This window comes from Hydractinia symbiolongicarpus, chromosome 10, assembly GCF_029227915.1.
Source record: "Hydractinia symbiolongicarpus strain clone_291-10 chromosome 10, HSymV2.1, whole genome shotgun sequence".
Lineage (NCBI taxonomy): Eukaryota > Metazoa > Cnidaria > Hydrozoa > Anthoathecata > Hydractiniidae > Hydractinia > Hydractinia symbiolongicarpus.
Window position 1 is genome coordinate 19,366,701 of NC_079884.1, and position 27,690 is coordinate 19,394,390.

At 34.6% G+C, this 27,690-nt stretch overlaps 2 protein-coding genes across 14 annotated transcripts in view; both read right to left on the bottom strand.

The window, feature by feature from the left end:
* Positions 1-371: 371 nt before the first annotated feature.
* LOC130613089 (uncharacterized) overlaps positions 372-27,690 on the bottom strand; it is a 33,373-nt gene continuing 6,054 nt past the window's right edge. Inside the window, exons 2-5 of one of the 12 annotated variants that reach the window (XM_057434410.1) lie at positions 22,700-22,821; positions 22,173-22,258; positions 10,646-10,682; positions 372-1,885 (exon numbers count right to left, since the gene is read on the bottom strand). In XM_057434410.1, coding sequence (XP_057290393.1) covers positions 441-1,874 — 1,434 coding nt within the window. In that variant the 5' untranslated portion in view covers positions 1,875-1,885; positions 10,646-10,682; positions 22,173-22,258; positions 22,700-22,821 and the 3' untranslated portion in view covers positions 372-440. Of the gene's footprint in view, positions 1,886-5,329; positions 6,883-9,536; positions 9,690-10,645; positions 10,683-11,371; positions 14,703-21,287; positions 22,056-22,172; positions 22,344-22,699; positions 22,822-27,690 lie in introns of those variants that run through there. The other 11 variants (XM_057434412.1, XM_057434409.1, XM_057434413.1 and 8 more) reach the window with 11 other exon arrangements.
* On the bottom strand, positions 15,389-21,281 carry LOC130613092 (uncharacterized). 2 transcript variants are annotated; one of them, XM_057434420.1, is made up of 3 exons: positions 17,987-21,281; positions 17,782-17,914; positions 15,389-17,686 (listed from the first exon to the last, which is right to left on the bottom strand). In XM_057434420.1, the coding sequence occupies exon 3, from the start codon at positions 17,016-17,018 to the stop codon at positions 15,540-15,542; it is 1,479 nt and encodes a 492-aa protein (XP_057290403.1). In that variant the 5' UTR covers positions 17,019-17,686; positions 17,782-17,914; positions 17,987-21,281; the 3' UTR covers positions 15,389-15,539. The 2 variants fall into 2 exon arrangements, with proteins under 2 accessions (XP_057290403.1, XP_057290402.1); XM_057434419.1 differs by having other exon boundaries at positions 17,782-21,281.

The window sequence follows — 27,690 nt, forward strand, 5'->3', positions numbered from 1 at the left end:
AGCGATATCACAACAAACTCGGTAAAAATCGGGTTTTGCAAGGATTACGAAATAAAGCTGCGCGCAGCCATTTTAAACACAAAGAATACGGCTTTAAATTAAAAAGATATTTTTCTGTCTTAAAAACGTATTTATTTTTTCCCATATCGCATTTTCTTGAATAGGAGCCCCGTCTTGGAATAGAAAAGCCGCAATTGGGGGATTAATTTTAAGACATTATTTCAGTTGCTCTCTATAATTATATTTAATTCCTTCAAGTGCACACGACTTCCGCCTTTGAATTATAGCCACAAATGTTAAAGAGTAAAAAATGCACTTCTTCAGAAGAAAAGCCATTTTAGCATTTTTGGGGAAATATAATGCAAAATGAATTCTTTCCAAATTGTGATATCTGTAAATATTACGGATACAATTATAAGTGCACATAAAGCACATTTGGTTCAAGTATGTTTTACGAACATTTCAATGAGCTTTAACATGAATTCGCGGTCACGCCGTTGTGCTTCTTCTGCTGCCTCTCTCTGCTGTGATAATAGTCTTAATAAAAATTGTTCGTGTCTGTTTAACATATCACTAAACAATTCCATCTGGCGCTCTTGCACCTCTAGAAATCGTTCGTTAAAGCTATCCCTAGAAGGTAATCCTGGCTGAAAAACACCGCTATCACGTGATCCAACAGATATGATCGGGTTCGGTTTGCCGTTATGTTGACGTGAATACGAGTAGTTTGAGTCTCTACTAAATGATGGCTGCAAATCTGCTGAGGTCTTATATTTTCGCGCTGCAGATGTTAGAGCCGCTGATGCGTAATTTAGACCACTGCCAGCTGTAAAACTCTCCTGGCTGTAGGTGATAGGGGCCATAGTTGGATATGTATCAGTGGGTAACCCAGTTGTTGAATCATGCGAACCCGACGATTTATATTGGCCGGGAGACGGAAATCCGTCTGCTGACCTCTTAATTCGTTTAGGCGGCGGGTAACCCCGTCCCATAATACTCACATCAATATGTTTGTGTTTCCTGGCTAGAATATCGGACGGCACATATAAAAGGTTTTCATCGGTACAATATTCATCAGGCCGACTTTCCGTAATAGGTTTGTCTTCTGTATTTTCGTCATTTTCTGTCCTGTCCTCAACGTTTATAGATGGTGACGCTGAGCGCCGTTCTGTTGACGAATAATGAGTTTGTAATTCTCCATCATGCGAGCGAGGACTATCGTGAAAACTGTCGGTCGAGTTAAAACTTGAAACGTTTTTAGTTCGTAATAAATTTTTAGGCTTTGTTTTGTTTAAGTTACTTTCATCTGTTCGCATAGTTGAAATATTTGTCAGGTCTTGCGTTTCCTGCCGAGGACTATGTTCCTCAATATCTATAGATGAATCATCCATGCTACCGTCTCTTAAAATTTCAACGCTCGGCATATCGCCTCTAATTCCTTCTTTGTTTCGCTCACTCTCAGAAATAATCTCAACAAAATCGGAATAAAACATAGGGTAATGTTTTTTCGTGCCGCTTTGTTTATTATTGTTCATGGCCGTCTTGCAGATGTATCTTATATTACGGAATTTTTTCTTGCATTGTTGTAAACTTTTTGGCGGGGAAAGTTTGTTAACTTCGTTTGCTATTAGTTTCCATACTTTGAAATGCTCGGCAGAACTAGAAGCGGTACTGAGGAGCGTGTATTTATGTGTTTTCCAGGTGTCAATTAAAACCTGTGTTTGTTCGCGTGTCCATTTGCCGTCGTCCATTTGAATTTCATTGTAATATGTGGCGCTTTCTGAACTTCCTTGTGACGAAGACATGGATGGGTTGGTAGAAAACATGCGATCGTAGTGATAAAACGTAGATGTCGGCGGCAAAGAGTGGCTCATTATCCAAATTTCTATACAAAAATATATAAATTTACCACACATAATTTGGTAAATATGTACGGCAAAGGCATCGAATATCACAGAACAACAACAATCAATCAATCGAACACAGAATGTATTTTGAAATAAATAACGAATACTCAACGCCTATAGGAAATCGAAGTATGTAGAAATGCAAAATCTTGCTGAACGATTTAGACAAAATCCGCAAAAATATGTTTCGCAAAAATATTTTCCGTAAAAAGCGCATTATAACTGTGTTTTATGGTTGTCATCTTTAATAGTCATTAATGTAAAATGTTGACAAAAAAGGTCACTTTTCATCAAAATCATATGCTGCTTATGAATAAAAAAGTGCACAACATACAACAAACAAAATAACTATTTCAGTGCTTTAGTAACCAATGTGCTTCGAAGTAAATTAGGTATGTAAGTACTCTCCCAGAAGAACAAACGTCAAATCAAATATTTTTTTCATTCGCCGATGAGATAATTTTATTAACAGCATTTCGTCATTTAGAACTTATCCAAGAAGCTGAATCACACGACTACGCATATTTTTAACAAAAAGGTTTTTCCCAAACGTTTACAGAAACACATAACTAACTTCCATAAAACAGGAGACGTGTGAGATTTCTCTATTTTCATTCTGTAGTAGCTTCATTAAAATTTTCATTGAAAGAAACAGAAGAATATTTTTTCTATTGTAATTTATGCATATGTAAATTATGTTCTCAACACAATAAATAGAAATTTAAAAAGTACAATGAAACAAAACACAATAAAAGAAAATAAGTATTAAAAGACTCAGTCAAATAAAAACAACAAAAGAAGAGCTGAAATTTTTAAATATAAAAAACTAGAATTATTTTAAGAGAAAGAAGAACAACTTAGTTGTCACATTTCTACGAGGAAGAATAAAAACTTAGTTGTGTTTTTTTCTACGAGGGAGAATAACAACTTAATTATCAGACTTCTATGAGGGAGAAGAACAACTTAGTTATCAGACTTCTATGAGGGAAAAGACCAACTTCGTTAACACATTTCCGTGAGGAAGAATAAAAACTAGTTATGACACTTTTAAGGTGCAAATCACTCAAATATTTATAATCATAATCAAATGTGTTTTCTCTTAGGTTCAGAATCAAGTTACTACCATAACAATTAATTCTAAGCTTCAGACATGTGAAAGTTTTTTGGAAAATGGCCTTTTTTAGGGAAAGGGCATTTCTTAAAATTAGAAAACAGTATGACCGGCCATTAATTACACTCAATAAGAGGTAGAAATTCCACTTTAGCCGGGAATCATTAAAGGAGAGGGGAACTGCGCACGGCACGGCTGCTTAATAAAAGTTCACGATGACAGTGTTGATTTTGAAGACCAGACCGCCTGGCTTGATCTGCTCCATAATATATCAATTTATATCACTTTCTTACAGCCATTATCCTACAGCCATTATGATAAAAAAGTTCTGAAGACTAATGTTTTGATATTAAAAATATTCGTAGAGTTACAAAAATTTGATGTTTTTCACATAAAAACGGCAAATTTTCACCTAAAATTTTGCAGAACGACAACACACTAGAATCAAAATATAAAACAGTCTGTTAAAACTACTAGTTTTGTTTACATCTTTGTGAGTGCTGAATTATTTATAATTCAGGATTTTTACACTTTTGCCAAAACAATGGGATATACTTCTCCTTATTGTTATGGTCACGGGTCAATACTCACAGAATAATGTCACAAGAATAAGTTGAAAATCAAAATAGCAAAGTTGAACAACATGTGACGAACATATTTTTATTATTTTATACTATTGAACGTACTGAACAAATTGATATTTATGGAACGCCTTAACTGCCTTAAGTGATCAGTTACCCTTAGCATATGCCGTTTTCTTATTATACGAGGTTCATTTGTTGATACATTATACGCGGTTTGTTAATAATTATACGCGGTTTGTTAATAATTATACGAGGTGAAAATAACATACCCGGTTTGTTAATAAATATACGCAGTTTGTTTGTCATCATACGTGGTACATATAACATTATACGCAGTCCGTTCAAAATACGAGGTGCATACGAAGCAGCTCATTAAAATCATTATATGCGGTGCATAAATCATTATACGATTTTAAAACATTATACGGGGGAGTGTTTTCAACATTGTCTCTCCTTCTCGGCTACAATTTTTATGACAACAAACATGGCGTCTGCGTTGCCCGTTCAGTCAGGTTCAAGAGTTGTGGTTATGGAAGATATGTTGAACAAAGTTGGTTTGGGCCACTTGAAGCAGCGATTCGAGGAAGAGCGAGTGGAATATTGAGATAATTTGCTCAGCATCTGATCTGGAACTTCTCGATTAGGAGTGTCGACTTTGGGAGACAGAATAAGATTAAAAGAAATCTGCAAAGACGACATTAAAAAAAGGACAAAATAGTGCAACAGCTGGGGAGAAGTCCTATTCAGATATTCTTGGAGAACGCTCTAATTTGTTTGATACAAGAAGAAGTAGAATTTCCATGAAAAAGTCAAAGATTGGTGCCAAGAAAGGTAGACCATGGACTATTTCTTTTGTATGTCTTGCTTTAAAATATGCATGCCGAGTTCCAAGCAATGATGAAAAAGTTATTTTACAAAATGCTGGTTTGGGATTCAAAATAATAGTATACATGTTAAATTCTGAGGAAGACGTATTCAAAAAGCTGACCAGCAGTGCAAAAAAGGATGGTGAAGAAAGTTTGATGGGTTTTCCTCAATTGAATGACTGTGGGGGTTTCGAATTGCTAACATGCTTATCTAATTCCAGAGATCTCATCGAACTACCGTGTAGTCTATCCGCGAAAGATCTAAAAGCTCGTTTAGGTGGAGGACAGTCAAAAGTATATATAAGACCTATTCAGAAAAATCTATTGTCACATTGTCACTGAATAAAGAGAATCAATCATTATTGAAAGAAAAATGCATAACTTGTGGAAATCAATTTTTATTGAAGGATTTGAGAAATCATGTAAGACGATGTGGTAAAAGTACAGATGAGTTGTTTGATGAGTTGTTTTCTGACAATGATGATGATGATGATGATGACAATGACGACAATGACGACGATGACGACGATGACGACGATGATCATGATGATCATGATGATCATGATGATCATGATGATCATGATGATCATGATGATCATGATGATCATGATGATCATGATGATCATGATGATCATATCATGATCATGATGTATCGACTGCACTTAATTTTTTAACATATGTGATTAATGTTGATCGGCTGACCTTTTTATAAGATGCATTGCTGTAAGATGAAGTTAATTTCATATTATATACTACTTTTCGAATTATTTTCCCCTTATTATTATGTAAGTTGCAGAAGATTATGGGGGACCCCGTAAATAATTTTTTCTACTCATGCTTCGAAAAATAAAAGAAGCTTACTTTGACAATGGTTTATTACGTCTATTACGTCGTTTGAGAGCACTTCAGGGGCTGAAAATATTGGTCGTGTGAATTCAATAGCATTCTGTTCCAGGTTCTCATCAACTTGGCCCTCAACACCATAGTATGTCAATTCCTCGTTTGAAAATTCGATTCCCACTTGTTGTTCATTTGCCCGGCAACCCAAAGTTTCAAGGGAGAGGTTTTTGTCGTACGCATCCGGTGGGTTATCCATGCGTTGTTCAAAAACTTTAATTTTTCATTAACTTTTGGCAGAAACACGTAATGCAAACATCCGAGATGAATCTCGTTCAGTGGATCTAGTATACCTTGTTCTTCCATGTAATAAAACAATTCATAAAAATAACTTAGAACGCCAGTATATACATCTCTCCCCAGACGTTCAATTCTCTGATTATGCGTACTCTTTCCTGTAATCATGCTACCTCTGTTCCCTCCGCGTTTTTCTATCATATATTCGGCGACAAGGACATTTTCCATTTCTTTATCAGATCGTACACGCATGGGTAACCCGTACTCATCTACTCCTTTTAGAAAACTATTCAAGACCACAGCTGCCTTGTTGCTAGTTGTACAATCCAGCACCACGGGTAATCTACTGTATCCATCTATTGCACCTATAATAATGAAGTACCATCGTACCAATTTGTGATTGGTATCTAAGTGTCATAAGTGGTTAGATCCTTGTACATTATACACTCGTCGACTTAGCCTTTCTTTTTTCCTTCGTCTAATACCATCGGAATCGATCCTTTTCATGCTTTCACGCACCCGAAATCGTTGAATGCTTATACCTTGTTGTTTCAGCATCGGAATCAGCATTCCCTCTCCACAGTTCGGGTACTCTGACGTTAGTTTAAGCAAATGACTATCAAGTTCATTATCAGTCATAACATCAAACTTTTGTACTTTGAGTTCGCAAGCCAGCATGCGTCTCTAAATAGTTCGCTCAGAGACTCCTAATAACGAAGAAATCTCTTTTACGTAGAATACTTCAGCTAGTAAATCTTCCAAGATATTACTGATGGATTTCATACTTAGGAGCACCACCATTTAAACTGAATTTCCTGGCTGGCGAAGATGAACAAAAAACGTTGCATTGGATCCGAAGATCCATGATATTTTTTCTTCCTGTCACACCCAATCCTGCCAACTCCAACAAGGACAGCTTAGGTACAATATCAGGTGTGATATTTTCAGCAGCAAACTTTGAAATTTTATCTGTAAGACATAGACTTGTTTATCTTATATATCCTTCATTTTTTTCTCCGCCATCTCTAAAAATCTTGTTCTGATACACACGTAAAATTTGTGTACCTATACAAGAAATCACATATTTTTACTCTCTTTCACTAAGTTTTTCACACTTCCCCGTCATATAACTACAAAGATTCGAATAAAGAAAATTCGTATAATGCTGAATTCACGTATTATTGTGAAAATGAAAGTGAACATAATATGAAGAAGTGAGCATCATAAATTGCGTTTTCTATGTACAGCGTATAATGACAAACAAACCGCGTATAAATATTATCAAACCGCGTAAAATGTTGTTTGAACCCCATATAATGTTAAACAAACCGCGTATAATGTTATTTGTACCTCTTATAATTATTAACAAACCGCGTATAATTGTTAACAAACCGCGTAGAATGTTGTATGTACCTCATATAATGTTATATCAACCTCGCAAAATGTTTAAAGCACCACGTATAATGTGAAATAAACCGAGTATAACATCATATGCACCCCGTGTATCAACAAATGAACCACGTATAACAAGAAAACGGCATATGCTAAGGGTAACTGATCACTTAAGGCAGTTAAGGCGTTTCATAGATATTTACTTTGTAAGTAAAGTTAAAGAAAGTAACAAATCGTGAATAAAGATGAAGCCACCATATTGCGCCTTCGATTTGTTGTTAAATGTTTCCGGTCTGTATATTTATTCAAATTTGGTGCCATCTCATTATAACAAACTTTATCGTTCGAAGCTCGTAGTATGTTGTGGAAAAGGGACTTAAAACATGAAAAAAATATTGTTGTTGCTCATGACAGATATATCTTAAGTTCAGAGAGGTTTAAACGAAGGTTATAAAATGCTTTTACTACTTATAGTACGTAGAATATTCTTGGTTATCTTAAGTCAAAAATCTTACTTTTGATGTTTACTGGTCAGTACATCCAAAGCCTATTTGTTTTCATCCCATACAGTCATGGAAATTCTGTAAAAATGTTGTTAGGAAGATACATAGATACTTAGTCGTGATTTATAGTAGTTATTTTAGTAGATTTAAGGATTTAGAAATCTATAATTTTTCTTTCTCACTTAAAATTTATTTTCTGGCTGCCACAAAATAGTTTTTTGTTCGCCTCTCCTTTAATCATGCATAAAACACTAGCCAAATTCCCATGGAAGAATCCACTGAATCTCTCATCGAATCCATGTAAAAGATACCAAACAAAAGCATATAATACAGTACAGTAATTTGAATTTTTAAAACTCACAATCCATTCTCGACCCCCGGGCATTATCTCTTTTATAACGGAACAGCAAAAAGAGAAAAAAGCCCTGAGATTGAGGTTGCTCACAATGTGCATTATTCTATATTTATACCCGCTGAAACAAACCGCTAAAAATATAAGCAGGTACAACAACAAAATAAAAATAAATAAAAATGCAAAATGTCTAAGAAAATCGAAGGTGTCTAACAACCGTTATGTAAAAAGCTAAATCTGCCATAACTATATAATTGCCTTGCCATGCCAAAAGTACACCAGAGAAAATAGTATCCCAGACATTAAAAAAAATCGTTAAGTCACACAAAAAGGTTATTGTAAAATTTTCACAATGTACAATATGTAATGATCACACCAAGTCAGCTATTTAGTCTATTTTATACAGCAAACCTCCCAATGTTTTACACAAAATATAGGAAATCGCTTTCTTAAAGCATAGCTAGATTATATGTCTACTTTGCGTAATCCGTTTCTGAAAATTACTTTGCTAAACAAGCATAAAAGTGACAACAAAGATTGCGCATAGATGCTATGCTCGGAGCAGTACGCAAAAGAAGCCAAGCTTTAATTGTGCATGTTTATTTGTGTGAATGTTAAAATAAAATTGTGCCAGTACAACATGGTTAAAACGTATTGTCAATAAATGTTGAAACCTAAATTTCTCCCACGTTATTGTTGTGGATTTTGTTTGCTTTGAACCTTTTCCTCCGTGTCCGCTTGGTTTGTTTACATTTATACCTCCAAATAAGCGCGCGCATCTGGAATTACGTAATCACTTAGATGCGCGCGCAAATAAATATCGGGACTGTGATATGTATTCTCATTTTTCTTAATATATTCTTAGCATGGCTGTGGCCTGAAAATATATAATGCCTTAATAAAAGAAAGCTTGCTATAAGTTGCCATAATTTGCTGTCATTAGCTAATGGCACATTCTGCTACAGCCTTGAACAGAAAAAAAATCAGATTGTTTAATAAAAAAAGTAAACTTCTAATCAATTTTGTGCATCATATAAATTTTTATATTTAAAACAATCAATCAAGCTTAGACATATTCTAAGCATATTCTGCTTCTGTTTAGGGTATATTCTTACAAAAAAGTGCTTGAAGAAAATACTTTCCGGCTCAAGACACAACAAATATTCTTACAAAAAAGTGCTTGAAAAAAGTATTTTCCGGCTCAAGACACAACAAGGAACTTACTATTTAAGGGAAAATTTAGTTCTGAAAGTTAAAACGGCTTAAAAATTCATTTCTCTACCAGATAATCAAAACAACACACCTGATTTGCTTTTTTTTCTCAGTAGGTAGCTTTCTAGCGTTCTCTGGATAAAAGTTTTTTGCAGTCAAGTTTTTTACTTCGAATACTAAACTTCGCTTCATCCCAAAAAGACGAATTGAAAATGTATATAATTGGCTGGTACATTTTCAATCTGTTCTCTTTGTGACGTTATATCATCGTACATTTTCCTTCTTTTTAAAAAATATTTCTTACAACAACATTAACTTTTTGTACTCGATCGACAACAGCAGTTTTGTTTTTACATTTAGATTCGAATTATCCCTATATTCGAATGCGATGGGTTTTTTTTTATAAAAGTAAGCAATCTCGGTCCCAGAACACAAAAAGGGAAAATATAAAATAACAAATAAGCTTTAAGCTAACCTCATCAGGATTAACTTTAAAAAGAGACAACATTCTTCGCTTCGGTTTTCTTTTTTTCAGTTAATAAACAATTTGTTTTCGTGAGATACGTTGGGCACATGGTAAACCGGGGGTAACATTAAATTATTCTAACCATGACGACCTTGTATGGTTTCTAAAATAAACAACAAAGAACTCCCCGTATAGCAATTTTTTAAGTTTAGTAAATTTTAGCGTAACGCCACGCTTTGGAAAGACAATGCATGAGGCATGAAAAAATGACCCGCAATTTTAGTGCTGTTAACTAACATAGTTACTCACACAAGCGTATTATAATATACAGGAAGTTTGTCGCAATTCCTAACAAGTCCGCATTAGCTGCTGAACTAATCACATTTTGGCCCATAGTCCTATGGCCTTTTTTTAAAAGAAACTACAAAAAACTGACTAGTCGCCTTCCAAAAATTTAAAAAGTTGTAATAGTTGTTAAAATGTTATTTTTTTTAAGTAAGAAACTTTTTTCGCACATGCCTCCCATCAACTACGGCATTTGAATGACATTCAGGCAATGTCACCTGGGATATATGCAGGGAAATGGAATATCAAGTAGGCTATTCTGGCAGACTACTTTAAAGAAAGAAAGGGTCGCGATTTAACGTTTTTTAGCCTAAATCGGGAAAGTTAGGCCAAAAAAGTTTTAATCGCGAAATTTTATTCCCTCAAATTAAATCTAAATAGCCTATCTGCAAAAGTTAATTCTCGCGAAATTTTATTTATTGTAAATATTCTTGTTTTATGAGAATTTCCTTTATCTTTCATCCTTATTGTTGTATTATTGTAAAGTTTCTTATATTAATAGTTAACTAACTCTTTAAATTGATTCAATTTTTTTTTATCGCTGATGATATTTATAACTTTATATGCTATTTCAGGACCTTCTTGAATATACAAAAATCAACACCTATGCTTAGCGCAAAAATTAATACACCGGCTCACAGCTTCAAAAAAATACTGCGCGCGCATATCATAACATTACGTAATACATATGCGCGCGCAGAAAAGGCAGTAAAGTATCTTTCGCTCAGAGAAGTCAAAGGCAAAGAACGTTTTATTTCAGAACTTATACTTACATTTTTCAAGAACATTTGGTTATAATGGATCCACCAACTAAAAAAGAAAACGATTGGTTACGTGTGCAGTTTTGAATTGTGTCAACAGCGAGTACAACCTTGAAGTTTGGAGGGATAACGTCTGTGATGTTCACAATGTTACCAGACGTTCTGATGCATGCTCATGTAAAAGAACCTTACAGGTGAGAAAATATTTTATACAAGATAAAGTGTTTATAGCCAAAAACTAACAGTAATTAGCAAATACCAAAGGCAATAAAGGGTAGCTTTTAGGTCTTGCTAAAGGGTTAGCTACCTAGCTATATATACTATTTTTTTATTTTTAGCTAGCTAGCTTGTTCACCTTTCCTTCTAAAACCAAGAGACCTGATGCTCATAATAAATGGAGGCAACTTATTAATTGTGCCAGCTCAAAAAAATCCAGCAAAATTGATGACAGTTAGACCCAAACAACGGGTTTGTTCCAAACATTTTGTTGGCAGGGAACCATCATACGAGCATCCTTATCCAACTGTATATGTTGGTTATGAATCATCTTCAAGGACTGAGAAGTTTTTACCCTCTGCAACACGTCGACGAAAGTTGTCATATTCAACATCGTCATCAAAAAAAGCAAACATCTAAAACAAAGAAAGTGGATCCCAATATTGAAAGTCCTTGTGTTAGTAGCATAGCATCAAACAGTGACATTAACCTGGTACTAGCATTGAATCTTGTATTTCTTACCATTCCCAGAGTTATTGTCACCTAATAGTACAGTATCATCTAGCTTTTCACCCCCACAAGAGATGATTTCACCTGACCTTGTTTCACATCAAGATAATGCAGATTTTACAGTTTCGGATTAAGGAGGAGAATTACTATAAGGAAAGAGAATTACTTTTAAATCTCTCTGAAAATATCCTGAAACTAAAGCCAAAAACAAAACTTTTCAAGGAGAAAATCGTGTCACTTACCACAACAACAAAAGTTATTTAAAAATCAATTCAATAAATAATCTGCCACCCTTAATGTGTTACATCAATCTGTTAACAATTGTTCATGCAACCTCCTGGTAAAAAAGGAAGCGCCCAAATGACTCCTGCGGAAATACGAAAAACAAAACGGATTGCAAATTTAAGAATCCTCGTTGACTCAAGTCATTTCGTATCTTAGGTTCAGAGTACCCAATCAGTATGATTAAACTGTTTGATGATGTTATTGTGTGCGGAGCGTTATGTAACCTTGGAAAATCTATCATCTGATGCATTTATGAATATATATATTCAAGATTTGTAAATAAAAAAGATATTTTATATTTCATAATGTATATATTTCTTATTTATTCACACTTCTATAAGAAAAATTGTATTATTACTTGTGTACATTTAATACATAGGAAAGAATCAGAGTCCAATGGAATATCTTCTGCAGTCCTTATCTTAACACAACTAAAGTGAAACCCACCATTACACAAGTCACACAAAATCCCCCTCAGTTGAATAAGATTTAAATAAGTTTTTAGTGCATTTTCACACCACATTTTAAAATATTGCAACGTATTTTCCTTATAAAGGAAAATGCTTCTAAGTTCGATGGCATAGTTAAATTAACTGTATATTTGTTTTCCACTGATAAAAATCGAAAGAGAAAGTAATTGCAAATAACCCACGTGCGCTACTTTAGACAGCGTGTTTACGAGTTTATAAATAGATATCTACTTTGCTTCTCTTGATTTAGTATTTACACTGCTGTCTCAGGTTTCAAACAAAAGATGGAAAACGAAACAGCGATCTTCGGTTTCTCTTACGCTGCATGCGCCTTATTTTTGTTATACATAGATGAATTATAGCTGAAAAAAGATTATTACATCTAGGTAGAGGCATTATTATTTGTTTTTTATCATATCAAAGCTCAGTTGGGTGATTTTTATGATTTCCAAGGCAAAAACAAGCTAGAGACTCGTATTTCTGCGTTGTTTGTTTACATTCTTTACTGCTTTTTCTGCGCGCGCGTGTGCATTACGTAATGTTATGGTATGCGCGCGCAGTATTTTTTTGAAACTGTGAACCCGTGTATTCTCGCAAAAAAATCATTGGGAAGATCATTTTAAGAAGGGCCATTCGAGAAAGTAAGCTATTTCCCTCGATTTTGCGATTTTTTCGACTCGCGAAATTTTTTTTTTTAAAGTATTCAGAAATTGACGATTTTAACGGAACAGACATCATTTTAGATGAAGGAGGAATGGCGAAGGAATAATTTCATATTTTCTTGCAAATTAAGAAACCTGTCAATCTTGTCCCCAGGGCTTCTTTTTCCCTTTCTGATATGCGTGCTGGCGCGAAAGAAGTAGCTCTGGGACAGGCTGGTTAAAGTTTGAATTTAATTGGCTCTTCAATTTCGCGAGTTATAGGACGAGTTGCTTCAAGGCGAGAACGTAACGGCCATGAGTTATTTAAAGGTTGCCTCCGACGTTATAACAAGTTCATATTAACCGAAAGAAACCATTAAAACATTATAGAAAAAAGTATTATTTAATGATTTACTTGCAAAATAAAAGCATAAACACGATTTACTTATTCCATGTTTTTATAAAACCTTGTGCTTCGACCGCCATTATTGCAGCATTAAAAACACGCTTCAAAATCTTGAAAAAAACATCAGGATACCTCCTGACGTCACAAGAGCCAAAACCACACCGTCTTGCAGCATGAAAACGACGAAGCGAGATTTCTATATGAAATTAATTATTAAGAAGTTGTTCCGCTATCACAATTCTAATTAGCTTTAAAAATATTTTCTTTTTCATATTGTAAACATGTTTTTTGATTGGGTGTCCCTACTCTCCAGTGGAGGATTCGAAGTATCGTATTAAGAAAGGATGTTGTGTGGGTAAAGGGATGACCTAGAAACAAGGGCTTCATCAGACGCACAGGCCTTGTTTCTTATACCGCTTTCTGCTTGGGTAGTGAAATTGATCCGTGATAGAATCAAAACAACCCGACCTGGCGTAAGCGGTCGGTCATTACGAAGGGTCTGTTTATAACGAAAGAGTTACCTCTAAATAATTCTTCTTGATTTGTTTGTTGACCATGCTTAAAAGATTTGGTTAGTGATTGATAACAAACCACGAAAGATTATTAGCGAGGTGAAAAGGAAAGGGTGAAAATGTGCTGTCTTGTTGCTAAAGAAGACTAAGTCACGTGATTTTATGGGTAAATATAATTGGTAGGTGAAAGGCACCTGTAATTGCCGTCGGGGAAAAAACGAGCCTTTATTACCCCTGCCGAAAGGCCCTGTAGAGAGGATATTGTTGAAAACTCAATTAAATACTCACGAATGACATAATTTTGTTTTTCTTTTTACTTTATGTAATTTGTACCATAGTCATAAGAAAAAGAGATAGTCTGGTAATTCCGGGCCGTCCATAATGTGTTCCTATTGTTTACAAGCAGATATGTTTCTTAAATCGGGGTGGCCAGTTTAAGACTGCACGGAATTATCAATAATGGCTGCCCATGGGGAGGATTTCTTTGGTGAAGATGATTTTGATGCAATCTTGGCTGTTATTGATGAAGATTTATTAGAGAAAAATCGTGATTTAACTAAAGAATTATCCGAAATTGTTGAAGAAATAGTTGACGACCCTTCTGAAAGCTGTTTTTCCTGTGATATATGCTCCAAAACATGCAAAACACAACGGGGACTCACAAGACACCGAAATGCGAAAAGCTTGATCTCTACGCACTGAAATCAAGAAATCTTCAAGCAATCTTTCAGATGGACATTGACACTAAGAGTCCAGAACAGTGACTATAAACCTGTTACAACTGCTATTTTTATAGCAACAAATTTTAAAACAATATTATTTTGGCACATGGTATAATAAATAATTATGGAAGTCTACAAAAAGGTCCAGGTAGTGTATATAGGTTTTAAGGTATTTCAAAATATTTTTTATTAATGTTTGTGTTAAGCAGAAATACAGTGCTTGTTCTTGCTTATTAAGCCAATTTAATGTTTTTTATAAATGTGTGGCTATAAAAATAACCGTTTTTAGTTTCTTCTTTCTTCCAAGTGTGTTTAATTGCTCTTACGGCATGGCACAGTTTCAATATCAATTTCATGACAGTTACCAGCTTTGGGTCGGAAAATCTTTTGTGTTCTAATTGTGTTGTCGTTATAACCAAAATCACGGATTGATGGGTTATCTTTCCTATGACCAATTGCACGTTGACGACCAAAGTAGTTTTCAAGGGGATCTTTACAAAATCTTTCTGTCAGTACATATGGAACTCCATTATTAATTAAATACTGGATTAATTCAACAGTAGAATGGACAGTGATTTTGATTCCTTGGTAGGTTTGCCGTGAAATAAACATATTTGCTCTAGCATTATCCGTAAAATTACCAGGCCTATCAGCAATTGAATCCTTCCATGTTTTGAAATATCCTAGAAATGTTTCGGTCAACCATAAGAATCTTTCATCATCAACAGATGTGTACGGTTTAAGAAATGGTTTACGTTTAATTGCTGCTTCTTTGGTATTCTTGACGTTAAGACAGCCAAAAAATTGGTCGAACATATTACAATATTTGGCAGTTGCATTAGCTTCTGGTGGTCCATACAATTGAAGAGCGTTAAAGACAGATTCGCTTAACACTTGTGCTTCCAGACGTACATTCATGACTGAATATGGTGTGAGCTTGATGTGGTCATTTGTTATTTTAGGAACAAGATGTAATCCACAGTCTAAGTCATCAAGGAATAACTTTGAAATATGGTTCCAGGTGATATAACTTCCATCATTCCACATACTTCTGGTACATCTTCCTGCAAGAGAATTACTCGGGCAATTGCGGGCTGTTTTAATTAAGTGTGGTGGATCTGAGATGAAGTAGATGTACCGTTCCTCATCCGCCATAACAGACACCAACAACTTTTATGCCACATTTTTCCTCCAGTATGCCAACCGCTTTCCAAAAGAGAGGAAACAATTGAATTGATGTGACATTGGTAGTAGCAAAATTTGCAAATGAAAATTTTAAAGGATTTACAATGCTTCTCACAAGAAAAACTAAGACATGAGATGCAATTTCATCAACCTTTTCCAACGCAACATAATTTAGATCAATATCACCAAGGTCAACAAAACCGATAAGATCACCATTATGCTTATCCCACACAAGACTTTCTTGAATTTTCATTTCATCCATTAAAAATATTGCATATTTCTCATGTGGTTGGAATTTGGAGACCATATTACACAATTCCTGGATAACGTCTTTGTTAAAACCTTGCTTCGGACGAATATAGTTCTTATAGTCCCTTAAACGACGTCTACTAGGGAGTACCAAGAAACCACTGTCTTTCTTATCGTCAACACGAATCTCATCATAAAAGGCGGAGGATTTTGCAGCTAAACCCAAGCAGTAACGAATGATCATAGGATGATAGCGAACACCAGTTTTCGATGATGATAAATATTTCTGCTGCTCTTCCCAAAAAAATTTCATGAATGGTGGTATCTTGCGATTAGTTGTTGACATAATTTTTATGAAATCATCACCAAGACTTTTTTGGACTGAAACTGCACAAGTGGAAATTTCATCTTGCATTTTCTTTAACTCTTCCTTTAATTCTTTATTTTCCAACCGGTGATTTTGAAGGGTTTTTATGATTCGGTCTGGAGAAGTCATGGAAATTGGTGCTTTAAGTTTGGCAGGTGAAATTAAATTGTCCCTTTTCCTTTTCAAACTTAGGCTTTCCTTTGACTCCGACCTAACACATTCCAAGCATTTTGCAGAAGAAGGTGGAATAAGAACTATGCAATTTGGAGATCGATACCATTTGCTTTGATGAAGAGGTGCACTAGTACTATCCTTGATGTTAAATACTTTTGGAACACAGTGCTCAAGACAGCTACCAGCAAAGTGGTCTGTCAAACCTGGGCATAATTTCAAATCCATAATTAATCTTGTTAAATATGTGATTGTAATAAGTTTTAGTGATTGAGAATAAATGTCGTGTTTAGCAGGAACAGACCATAATAAAACACGAACAGTAAAAACAAGATTATTATCAACATATATCTCATACTTTGGAACTGAGTGGATAGCATCATGACAGGCAAAAGAAGCACAATCACTTGTATAGGTAAAACTCCAACCGACTAATTTCAATAACTGAGTTTTAGAAATAAAATCTGTAAATGACTTGTACTGATCAGTAATGACATTTTCCACTGGTTCAATTTTTTTCTGCAAAATTGATTGTGCTGATTGACGAGGCCTAGAACATGTGGAGGATGAAGGAAAACTTTTGATAGGAAGGTTTATTGTGGGGATAGCACCGGGAACAAGTGTGGTTCTGCTAGAGTGGTTACGATTCATTTGATCTTCGCTAAAGTGCTTTTCACAAATATATATTTTCTTTCTTTGAATTCTATCCCTTAGAGCATGATCAACTTCCCTATCTCTTATCACAACATCAACTTACTTTTCTCTCCACGACTTGTCAAATTGATTCTCACCAGCAGGAACTTTAAAAATAGATAGACCTTTATATTTAGCCTTTCGTGAAACTGTGCAACCGTATATAGAGCAATTTTCGCCAGGCATGTTGAAAATAATTCTGTTTAAATGTTTGTTAATCCTATGTTGTTTACAGTAACTAACTACTTAAATGCGCCATTTTTCAACACGAGCGTGCAGTCAAAGCACTGGGTACGAGGTATATTCTGCTAACAAAAACATAAACAATAGAGCCGCGCGATTCACCATCTCTTTTTCTTATGACTATGTTTGTACATATTATTTTTTTATTTTTTTTATTTTTTTAATTAAGTTAAAATACATTTTCGGCATCATGGAAAACCCATGTTAACTCATTTTCAGGAACTACACGCCCTTCCATATATCCTGTGTATACCCCGTCAGGCTCTGGATAAGCATTACGAATTTTTGTCTCTGCACATGACGGGATGACCCTTCGCACAGATTTGCCAAGTCTGTTGTGAACCCACCACGTGAACTGTCGGTAAGCAGCATAGCAATATGTTCTAAAAGAAAAATGTTAACCTGAAATATCAAACTTATGTTCTTATACCCATATTTCTATAAACAGCGCGTTTTGACTGGAACAACATCTACTTACTTATTGGGAACGTCATTTCTTGGAGGAAGATATGTCGATTCTCTATCATACATTCCAACCAAAGCAGTCCAGAGATTTCCTTTCCTTAAATCAATCGGGTCGAAATCTTCGTGACTGACTATACAGTTTATTTCTAAAGAGTATATTTTTAATAACTTAATAATCAGCATATAATGTTTCGTATATCCCGCTAAAAAGTACACACCTTGTAGGCAATATATATATGTCTTGATTCCAGTTCGTGACAGCAAAAACATTCAGTTTCAGTGCTCATTTGACGGCAATTGTTGCATTTACACCACGACGTAGCGTCAAGGTTAATCCTTAATTCTGCTATTTCCCCATCGCTATCACTGTCATATGTCACCCACGATGAGTCCGATAAATCCCCCCTACGTTTAGGTTTAAACTGGAAGCCAAGTACAACGTTAGAACATTTTGATTCCGACTCATCCGAAGATTACAGTACTTAACAAACGTGTTGCTTTTAAAAGAAAACAAATAATTCTGCATTAAGCAAACAACAAAATTTTTTTCTAGCGCTAATGAATCTTCTATATCTCATAAATATTTAATACTTCGAAACATATCAACAAGGCATTCTAAACACGAATTAGTCAGTAGAATATATCACCGTGAGGTATCCTATAATTCTAATTAGGTTAAGTTTTAAGTCACCGTTTTAGTTATAATTCGAATTATAAGTTATAACTGAAGTTAAAATTATAAGTTCAGTTAAAAGTTATAACTCGAGTTATAAGCTTTTGCAATAGAAAGAGTAATCCACTATGCTATTTAAATGTGAGTGACTTTCATAAATGGCTTGATAATCATAAATATGAAATAGGTATTTATCAGTAAAATATTCTTACACACAATTTGTTATAAATATACATTATTAGAATGTGAATATGCATAAAAACATAAACTTTTTATTGCAAGCTGGACTTTAAAAAATATTGCTGATATTGGATGTCTAAAATATCTTTACAGATAAATGTTGTTTGACCCATCAATTATTTATTTGATTATAAATTTGTTGCATAATCAAACAAGCTATCTAGAGTATATATATACACAATCTGCTTCACAAAAATTCTAATGGTCCAACCTTACCAATAAAAAATGTTTTCAACAAAATAAAAGAACAAATAAAAACTATATATATTATTTCTATACTTATAAATTCAAACATTTTTGATGAGATCAAAAATTTTTGTCGAATACCTTTCATCCCAAACATCAAATTTATGCAATAAATCACATTCACAAGTTATTAAATGAAAATTGTTGGAAATTTTTCCAATAACATCATGTGTCAAATTAAACTCAAATGTTAATAAATGAGAGTCTTCTTCCTTTTCAACATTAATCATTTCTAGCTCTAAACGTATTGATTTATCTGACATTTGTATATGATGAACAGGAGAAAAATATTCAGTTTTCACAACAATTGTCTTGTGTTTCGCATTTAAAACTGAAGTATTTGAGCAATGATTTTCTGAGACAATCAGCCGCTTGACAATATTTTTTAATTGATTCATCCATTTTTAAATTATTTTTACTGATGTCAGAGTTGTTGTAGTACGATATGGCATTTGACTGTGCACCATTTCTCCCTGCACGTCCAATTTCTTGTAGGTAACTTTCCAGTTTTGATGGGGGAGAAATATGATATCTCCATTTTTTATTTCATGTGAAACTTTGAAATTTGGTTCGACAGGATCTTAGGTATTCAAATGTTCAAAAAGATATTCTGTACATTTCTTCCCTTTCATAAGTAAGTGTAGCAACTTTTACACATCTTTGGCTCAAAATTTTTTGTTGATCCTCAATGATAGCGTTGAGAGGGCTAACAACAATCACTATGTTTCTTTCTTCTGTAAAGGCATTACAAAAGGAAGTAACTAGTACAAAATGGATTTTCCATATCCAGTAGGCAAAGCCGCAAGAGTATCGTTTCAATTAATTAGTTGTTTAAAGCAAATGATTTGTTTGGGCTTTAACACAAAATTTGGGTCAAAACCTTTCTCTAGAGCAAGTCGAAGTTTGGAAAAAAGTTGTATTATATTTTCCATCTTGTTAGCCAGCTATAACTAAATTTTTACTCGCCATATGCTTGTTTTTATGCTCAGTTACCTTCCTATATCCCTTCGGTAAAATCTGGACAAGCAAGACAAACGGCTCTTTCAAAAATACCCACTATATGTGGGTATTTTGACCGGCCAGTCCCAGAGCTACTTCTTTCGCGCCAGCCACATATCAGAAAGAGAAAAAGAAGCCCTGGGAACGAGATTGGAAACCTGTTTGTTAAGAGTCTTTTCCAAATTCGCCGTTTGCTTGGTTTTTTATAAAAAACGTATAATAACATATATACCAAACTTAGCTAGTAAAATCGGAACGGACAATGTGATTTCTGGAATCTCGTTGGTTGGTGAACTTTCAGTTCCGATCCATACTGAAAGTGGAAATCATTTGAACGTTTTAACAGAAAGAAACGAAAAATGTTTTATAAAAACAATGACGTATTGTTAAGTATTGTTCCGTTTTAATGTTAAGTGTAAATTCCATTTAAAAAGGAGTATCAGCGTAAGAAAAAATAGAGCCAAGCGTATCGAGCGGAGGATTTCTAAATAGTGTTTCTTCTAATACCTTAAGCGAAAAAATCTAATGTGGAAAAGTTTGCGAGTTTTGTTAAAATATGTCAAATATAATCTACGCAGAATTTAAAATATTTGCTATTTGAGAAATTAAACCCAAAAGAACTTTAAAACAAAAGCAAAACAAAAATACATTCTATTAAATTGCACTTAATATCACTTTTTTTTTTCGCTCTCGCATGGGTAGCTAGGCGTCACCGGTGACCAAAATAGAAGCAATTTCCCAAAATCACAGATGGTCGCGCTCATTTCAAAAACCGGCCGGTGACAGGGTTCTTGAGGTTTAATAGTTCTTAATGACGTCATCACAACACAATATGTATTACTACATGCCTGCCTAATTAGGGGGATTTTCAACGGGCCATCCAACTGACGAAATTATTGAAACAAAGGCAGTCCTTTCGTCATTTTTCGAACATGGAGAAAAGTGTCAAATTGAAGGCCAGGTGGAAAGCATTAAAAATCTGATAGTGGCATTCTCTAGCGCTCCCACGCAATTTAATAATTCACGCCGGGGCCCATAAGGGTCCCGAAATTCAAGAAAAATGATCGTGCTAACGTCAGCAACAGTTAGCATATTTTAAGAAGTATGGATTTAATTAAATAACCTAAGAACGTATGTCCTAAGTCCGTTGTGAACATTGACAAGTTGCAACTGCAATATGGAAAAAACAATATAGTTTATCACTTGATGTCGCAAATTTAAAAATTAGCTGTACTATGATTGTAGTGTTAATGATAAGGTTTTAGTTAAAAGTATCATTAAATAGAAGAAAAGCTTTCTTTAAAAGGCTTGAAATATTGTCGGGTTGTCACCTAAACATACTCCTCTTAAAAATTATTTACCTCCCACTGTACTGTTATCACAAGTCTTTTTTGGGCGGATATTGGCTTATGAAATGTTGTCTTATTTTCATTTGTCTCATGAAGTAAATTTCCAAATTTCATATGCAGATGTTACTCGGGATCCCAATTTTTGAAGTTCTGCGTCGGTAACCGCACATGTGAAATATAGATGGCTTAAATAGAATCCAAAAGTTTGACTCCTTACTCAGATTCTTTCAATGAATATGAATTTCATAGAACAAGTCATGTAAATAAATGAACCTGCTACTGAATATATTCAAAATTGCACTATTCGATCTTCGTAAATACTTAGACTTTCAAAATAACAAAAAATATGTCAACACACAGTTGTGTCTGCCATTATAAGTAGTTAATGGTAAACACGGTGACGTAAGGGCATATTTCAAAAACATATTTATTTAACTTAAGATTAATGTTTTGCGTAGTCACAGTGGGACGGTCATACTTCTTTTGTTATGTAAGAGATACTTTCTTGAAAGTTACTATTTTCCTATAGTTGATGAAAAATCATTTCTCTTTTCCACCAGAAAATATCGAGTATGTTTCTGTGATATCTTTTTCCGAAGTCAAGTCGCATGCAAATAAATGAATCACGAAAACTCTGGTTAACTAACTAATACAGATAAAACCTCAGGCAATGAATTTTCACTAAAATCTTTGCTTTAGTTTGAAAAATACTCATTTTTGCAGCATTTCTCTCAAGGAAATAATGACATAGAAGTAATATTATTGTAGTGTAATTATTTAAGAATAAACCATAATAAAAAACTTCTATGTCAACAAAAAATTCTCGATTAAACGCGTTTTTTAATTATACTAATCCTATCCGATCAACTAGAAAAGCGGCTTATTTAAAAATCATACCTCGAAATGGAAAGCTAATTTGATAGTGATCATTCCAGAGGGTGCTTCATATGAACGGCATGTGTGAACGATTCATGTAAGTTTAACTAAACGATCATGAACAACGTTCAGTGAAGCGCCCGCACTTTTCTGAAAATGGTGCGCATGTTAAGCCGAGGTTTCTCATTCAGCACAATGGGCTCAATTCAGCATGACTTTTTAAAAAGAAATAAAATAAAAACAAGCGCAATATCGGAGACTACCGGTACATCAAAATTTGACGTAGCTATGCTTTTTCCTGCTTATACACGAAAAAAAGTAACACAAATAAAATAGCAATAAAAAAATAAAATGGCATAATTTTATCTTTGTAAACAAAACTGCATTTCTGCTCCTCGTATGAAAATGAGCGAACTTTGTATACAAACTTGATAATTAGTTGAGCTAGACTTAGGTGGTGGTTTTAAATCTATGTATAGCTGTAATTTATACATTCACTTTTAACTTGTGTGTTACAGAATACAAACAGAAAAAGCCGGCTCCCTTACCTTTTCGATTATTCCATAGCACCACAAAGCAAGACAGGTTTTTTTGTTGTTAAAATTTTCTGATGTTCCTTCTATGTTTTGTTATTCTAAACTTCTTTCTTGTTGATTTGATTTTAAAGTATCTATACAAAATTGAACCGAACATGATGTAATAGGAGTATTATTTTCGGAATGAACCAGGCCAGCTCAAACTTTAAAAATGTTAGCTGCGACCTCAATGCAGCATTTCTAGCTGCAGTTTAAAGTTCAACGAATTTTTTAGCTTTTTTAAAGATCTTTTAAAAATTCCTGCTTTGGATGTTAGCAACAGTAATGGACTGAAATTTTTACCTTAGCACCTAAAACGTTCATGAAAATGACGAAATGAGCCAACAAATTAGCAGTTCTTTGTTCCAAATCCTAGATCTTCCTAAGTTGTTCTAAAGTTTTGACTAATGAAAGCGTATGTTCTTTTATGGCTTTTTTATATAAAAAAATGAGTGATTGCTGAAACATAAAATAAATCTTCCAACTCAATGTTATTTCTAAGCTGATTCTTAAAACACACGTACAGTTCGTTCTAACCTTATTCTAAATCGACCTACGTAGCCGCTGTCAAATGTCTCATTACTAAACAATCAAGTTGCTTCGGCAACAAACAATAACAACCTAACGAAAAACATGCATACGCATACGAAGAAAAATGTTTCTGCTCAATTGCTGTCAGCGCTTCTTGTTTTTTTTGTCAGTTCAACGAGTTTAATTAAATCGCCTTGTTCTAGGAAATTTTTGATACATGGAAAGGGCCGTGATAGCGGGTGAAAGACTATAGAATCAAGCACTTATTTAGTCGAAAAACAGGTACCACCTTTATCTTTGGTGCAGATATTAGAGCTAGATAGAAAGAATTCATAAATTCATATAGCTTTCAGGCTACCGACAATCATGGACAAACATATTGGGACAAGGGCAGTTTTTTCCTCTTATTTTAAATATGGACAAAAGTCGCTAGTTTTTTACACATATAGGCCAGGCAGACAGCGCTAGAAAATTGCTAGTCACATTCCCCGAGCACGCACGCAAACCGATATAATTCACGTCGGGGGTCCTAAAGACCCCAAAATTCGTGAAAAATTGCCATGCTAACGTCAGCAACAATTAACACATTTTAAGAGTTTGGACTTAACCAAATAGTCTAAGTCCTAAGTCCACTTCGCACATTGACAAGTTTAAAATGTGTGGTAATATAACATAAACTAGTCGTTGCCCGTGGAAAAATCCACGGGTTCGCCCGTCATTATATTTATCCGTCGCAACAAAGTGGATAAAAATATATCGCATTTGATATTCGTGTTCCCGTAACATCATTTTCTAACTCAGCGGGGGGGGGGTCTGCGCAGAGACAGACAGACCACGGCTATAATTATAAAGAATAGCCTACGCAATTGCTTGTGGTGACGAACTTTAAAATTATTTGTCTTGTCTAAACATATATGGACTAAGACTGTAGGTGGACTTGGTGTATTTTGCAGACCAGAGCATTTAAAATCAATTTCACTCACTCCCAAATTATCAGTCGCTCTATTCAAGAACTGTGTATTACCATCAGGTAAAGCTCGAAGAAAGGGTCAAAAAAAAGTGGTATTATATATCAAACTAACATGTTGCCTTACAGAGTTATTGTCTCGCTAAATCATAACCACAAGAAACAAGCGACTTTGGTAAATGCTTGAAAACAGTTAAATTTAACACCTTATGTTGACTTTAGCATTTTTGCACTGAATTTTATTAAAAATGAATGCAAACATTAGGATGGAAAGTTGTTTTGAAAAATGCTATGATCCTCTTTTCTACGACTTGGCATGAAAATTTGCTTACAAAAAGGCGTCCGAACAGGTAAGTAATAGACAATCACAACATGACTATCCCGAAAAGCTGAAAAACACGTCGTTAAATCCGTTTCTATGACCTGTGTGTATATGTCTACTTTACACAAAAAGAAAAACATTGCTGATATTGACTATATTAATGAACGTCTAACCACACGCACTAGTTACTTCACACCATGCAGTTGGTATTATTTTATGAAAGTATGGTTTCAGAAATGAAAACATGTCATAACCATAAGACACTAAGAGTACAAGTACTAAAGCAGGGTTGACTATATAAGTGTATAAACTAAATAGTAAACAGTTGTCTCGCAGTACAATACACATTTTCCGAATTATGTGTTCTTTAAAATTATGTTGTTTTGACTTTAGGATCATATTCAACATCATTGAATTGGTGTGTGTGTAAATCGTTAACTTAACACGACATGCGAAAATGGTGTTTTGGTGGTATTAATGTTACGGTCAAAATCTTCTTTTTTATTAATTTTCTACTTGTACTAATAAAAGCGGGGGCAAACCAGTCCAACCTTTCATCCAACATGCAATTTTTGTGATGTTGGATGAAATGTAGGACTGGTTTGAGTCATTTCAAAATTTTGAAAAAATTTAAAATTTTCAAAAAAGAAGAAAAAAATCGTGTTGGACGATGTTGGATGAAGTTTGATCGCCGTCAAACATTTCATCCAACATTTTTGGCAAGATCAAAGGAATTCTCTATCTGAGTTGCGTAAATTTTCATGTTGGATTGGTTTGGTGGTACTTTTCATCCAACATATAAAAATCCCGCGAATTTCGAACGTTGAATTTTTTAATGGAATGATTTTAATTTGATGCGTTTCAATAAAAACATTACGAAGAGTAAGGGCGAGTCTTTCTTGAGATTGGTCTGTGGCCACCACAGTTGTTCATCTGACCCGATGATATCAGATAGGATATTTCATTAGGTAGGAAATATCGAAATCCCCCACGTCCATCCGAAACATTTCCCTAAATCCAAATCTGTCTTCGATCTTTAATTCTTTAATGATTAAATGACTAAAATATCTATTTTGTTCCCTTCTCTTTATCCACTCTCTTGTTTTTCCGCGGGTTGGTTTTTCATCGTCTGAATCGACGAGTTCATTCAGCAACATAAGCAGCACTGCAGAATTCCTTCCGTCCGCCATTGTGTTTTTCATAAATGAATGAACTCTTTATCGTTCCAGTGTTTTTAAAAGCAGTCCCACAAACCTAAAATTTTGCTTCATCCAACAAGCATTTTTTCATCCAACATTTCATCCAACATGGGAAAAAAATGTTGGATGAAATGTTGGACTGGTTTGCCCCCGCCTTAAGCCTCGGTTTCAAGCAGAGTTCAATTAGGACAAAATTAAAAAAACATGTTGTAACAGGTTGTTTGTTTGCACATTTTTTTGTTTGAAAAAGTTTGAAAATAGCACCGGTACATCAAAGAAAGTTAATTCGGGAAAGGTGTATACTTATACGCATGCGCAGTGGCAGCTGCTTTAAGAGGAACGCAGGAGTGAAGCAAGAAAAACGCAAGCCGTTCACACTTACACAAAAAACCGAAACCACACTGGCACATGTATGATTTCTTCATGCAACGTGTTTTATTATATGATCTTGTATGAAAATTTACGTAAATATTGCGACTACTACAGTACACGTTTTATAATCATCTAGTAGATAAAGCTCGTGGGAATATCCACTAGGGCAGAAGCGCAGATCCCGAAAAAATTGCAAAATTTAGTTTATTCTTTGACTGTATTGTGTATAGGTGGAAACGCTGATCGAAGTAATGTATAGGATCATATGTTTTCGACGAACACCTAAGAAGATATAAGGGGTTGGAAACGAGGTGGTCACGTCAATGTTTTTTCACCGCGTGGGTAACTACGGACCACCTAGGGCAAATATGGGTAATTTTCGCCAACAGTTATCGAATTCGATCGAATTTGCTCTTGAACTGAAAATTCTTTTAATGATTTACTAGTCTATAAAGTCCGTGGAGAAATCCACTTAGGCAAAAGGTCAATAAAAAGAAAGTTGTTTTAGATGTTTTGCTGACGTCAGCAGTGCAGTGCAGGTATAGAGGGGTTGAAATGCCTGTTAAGATAATGTACAGGATCATATGTTCTCGACGAACGCCTGAGGAGATATCAGGGATTAAAAATTTTGCTGACATCAGCAAAGACCCGTCAAAACCTTAAAAATTTTTTTAGAAATTTTATACCTGTTGCCTTCATCGTATAGATCTTGAAACGCTGATCAAGAAAATGTATAGGATCATGCATCTTTGACAAATGGTTGCAGAGATATTAGGGTTTGAAGGTTTTTTGATGACGTCATCAACCCGCCCATTCCGAAACGGATTTGGAGACCCTGGTTTGGGAAAATTACCAAAATTGGTCCTAGGTGGTCCCTAGTTACCCACGCGGTAAAAAAATCATTGACGTCACCACCTCGTTTCCAAGTTATTTGGCCTCAAAGTTTTAAGTACACCGTAATGGCTTCATTAATTTAATATAGGACATTGACGTTAAAGTAGTGTGATTGACGTCGCGCCGTAACGTCATAAAATTTAACATTTGAGACATAATTTTTTCGGCGACTTCAAAGAAAATTTCGGCGACATCAAAGGAAAATGAGGGTATGCACTATGACCGTCACATACACTTCGTATTATTATATAAGATTTCAAAATAATAATAGAAAGGTAATATAGATTGTTTGAAAGCCACACAGCAATCCTATGTTTTCCCGATTTTTCTTGTTCAATGTATATGAAAAAGAAAAAACATTATTCAATTGTTTATTTCTTCCGACGACAACCTACGGGATGATTTGGATTAGAAAGCTATGGGTGACATTCTGGCATTGAGAAATTTTGTAATGAAAAGTAACAGTGGGGAATCAACAAATCACAAGAATGACTTAGTGCGAAACATCAGAGTTGTTACTGACCCAACAACAAAAAGGTTGAAAAGTACACCGTTATTACATTTAGGTTGGCAAAATTTCAACCAAAAAAAAAGTATGCAAGTGTCGAAAGAGCCGGCGAAGCTCAAAGTTTAGAAATGCAGAAAGATGCCAATTATTACTGTTGCCAAGAAACATTTC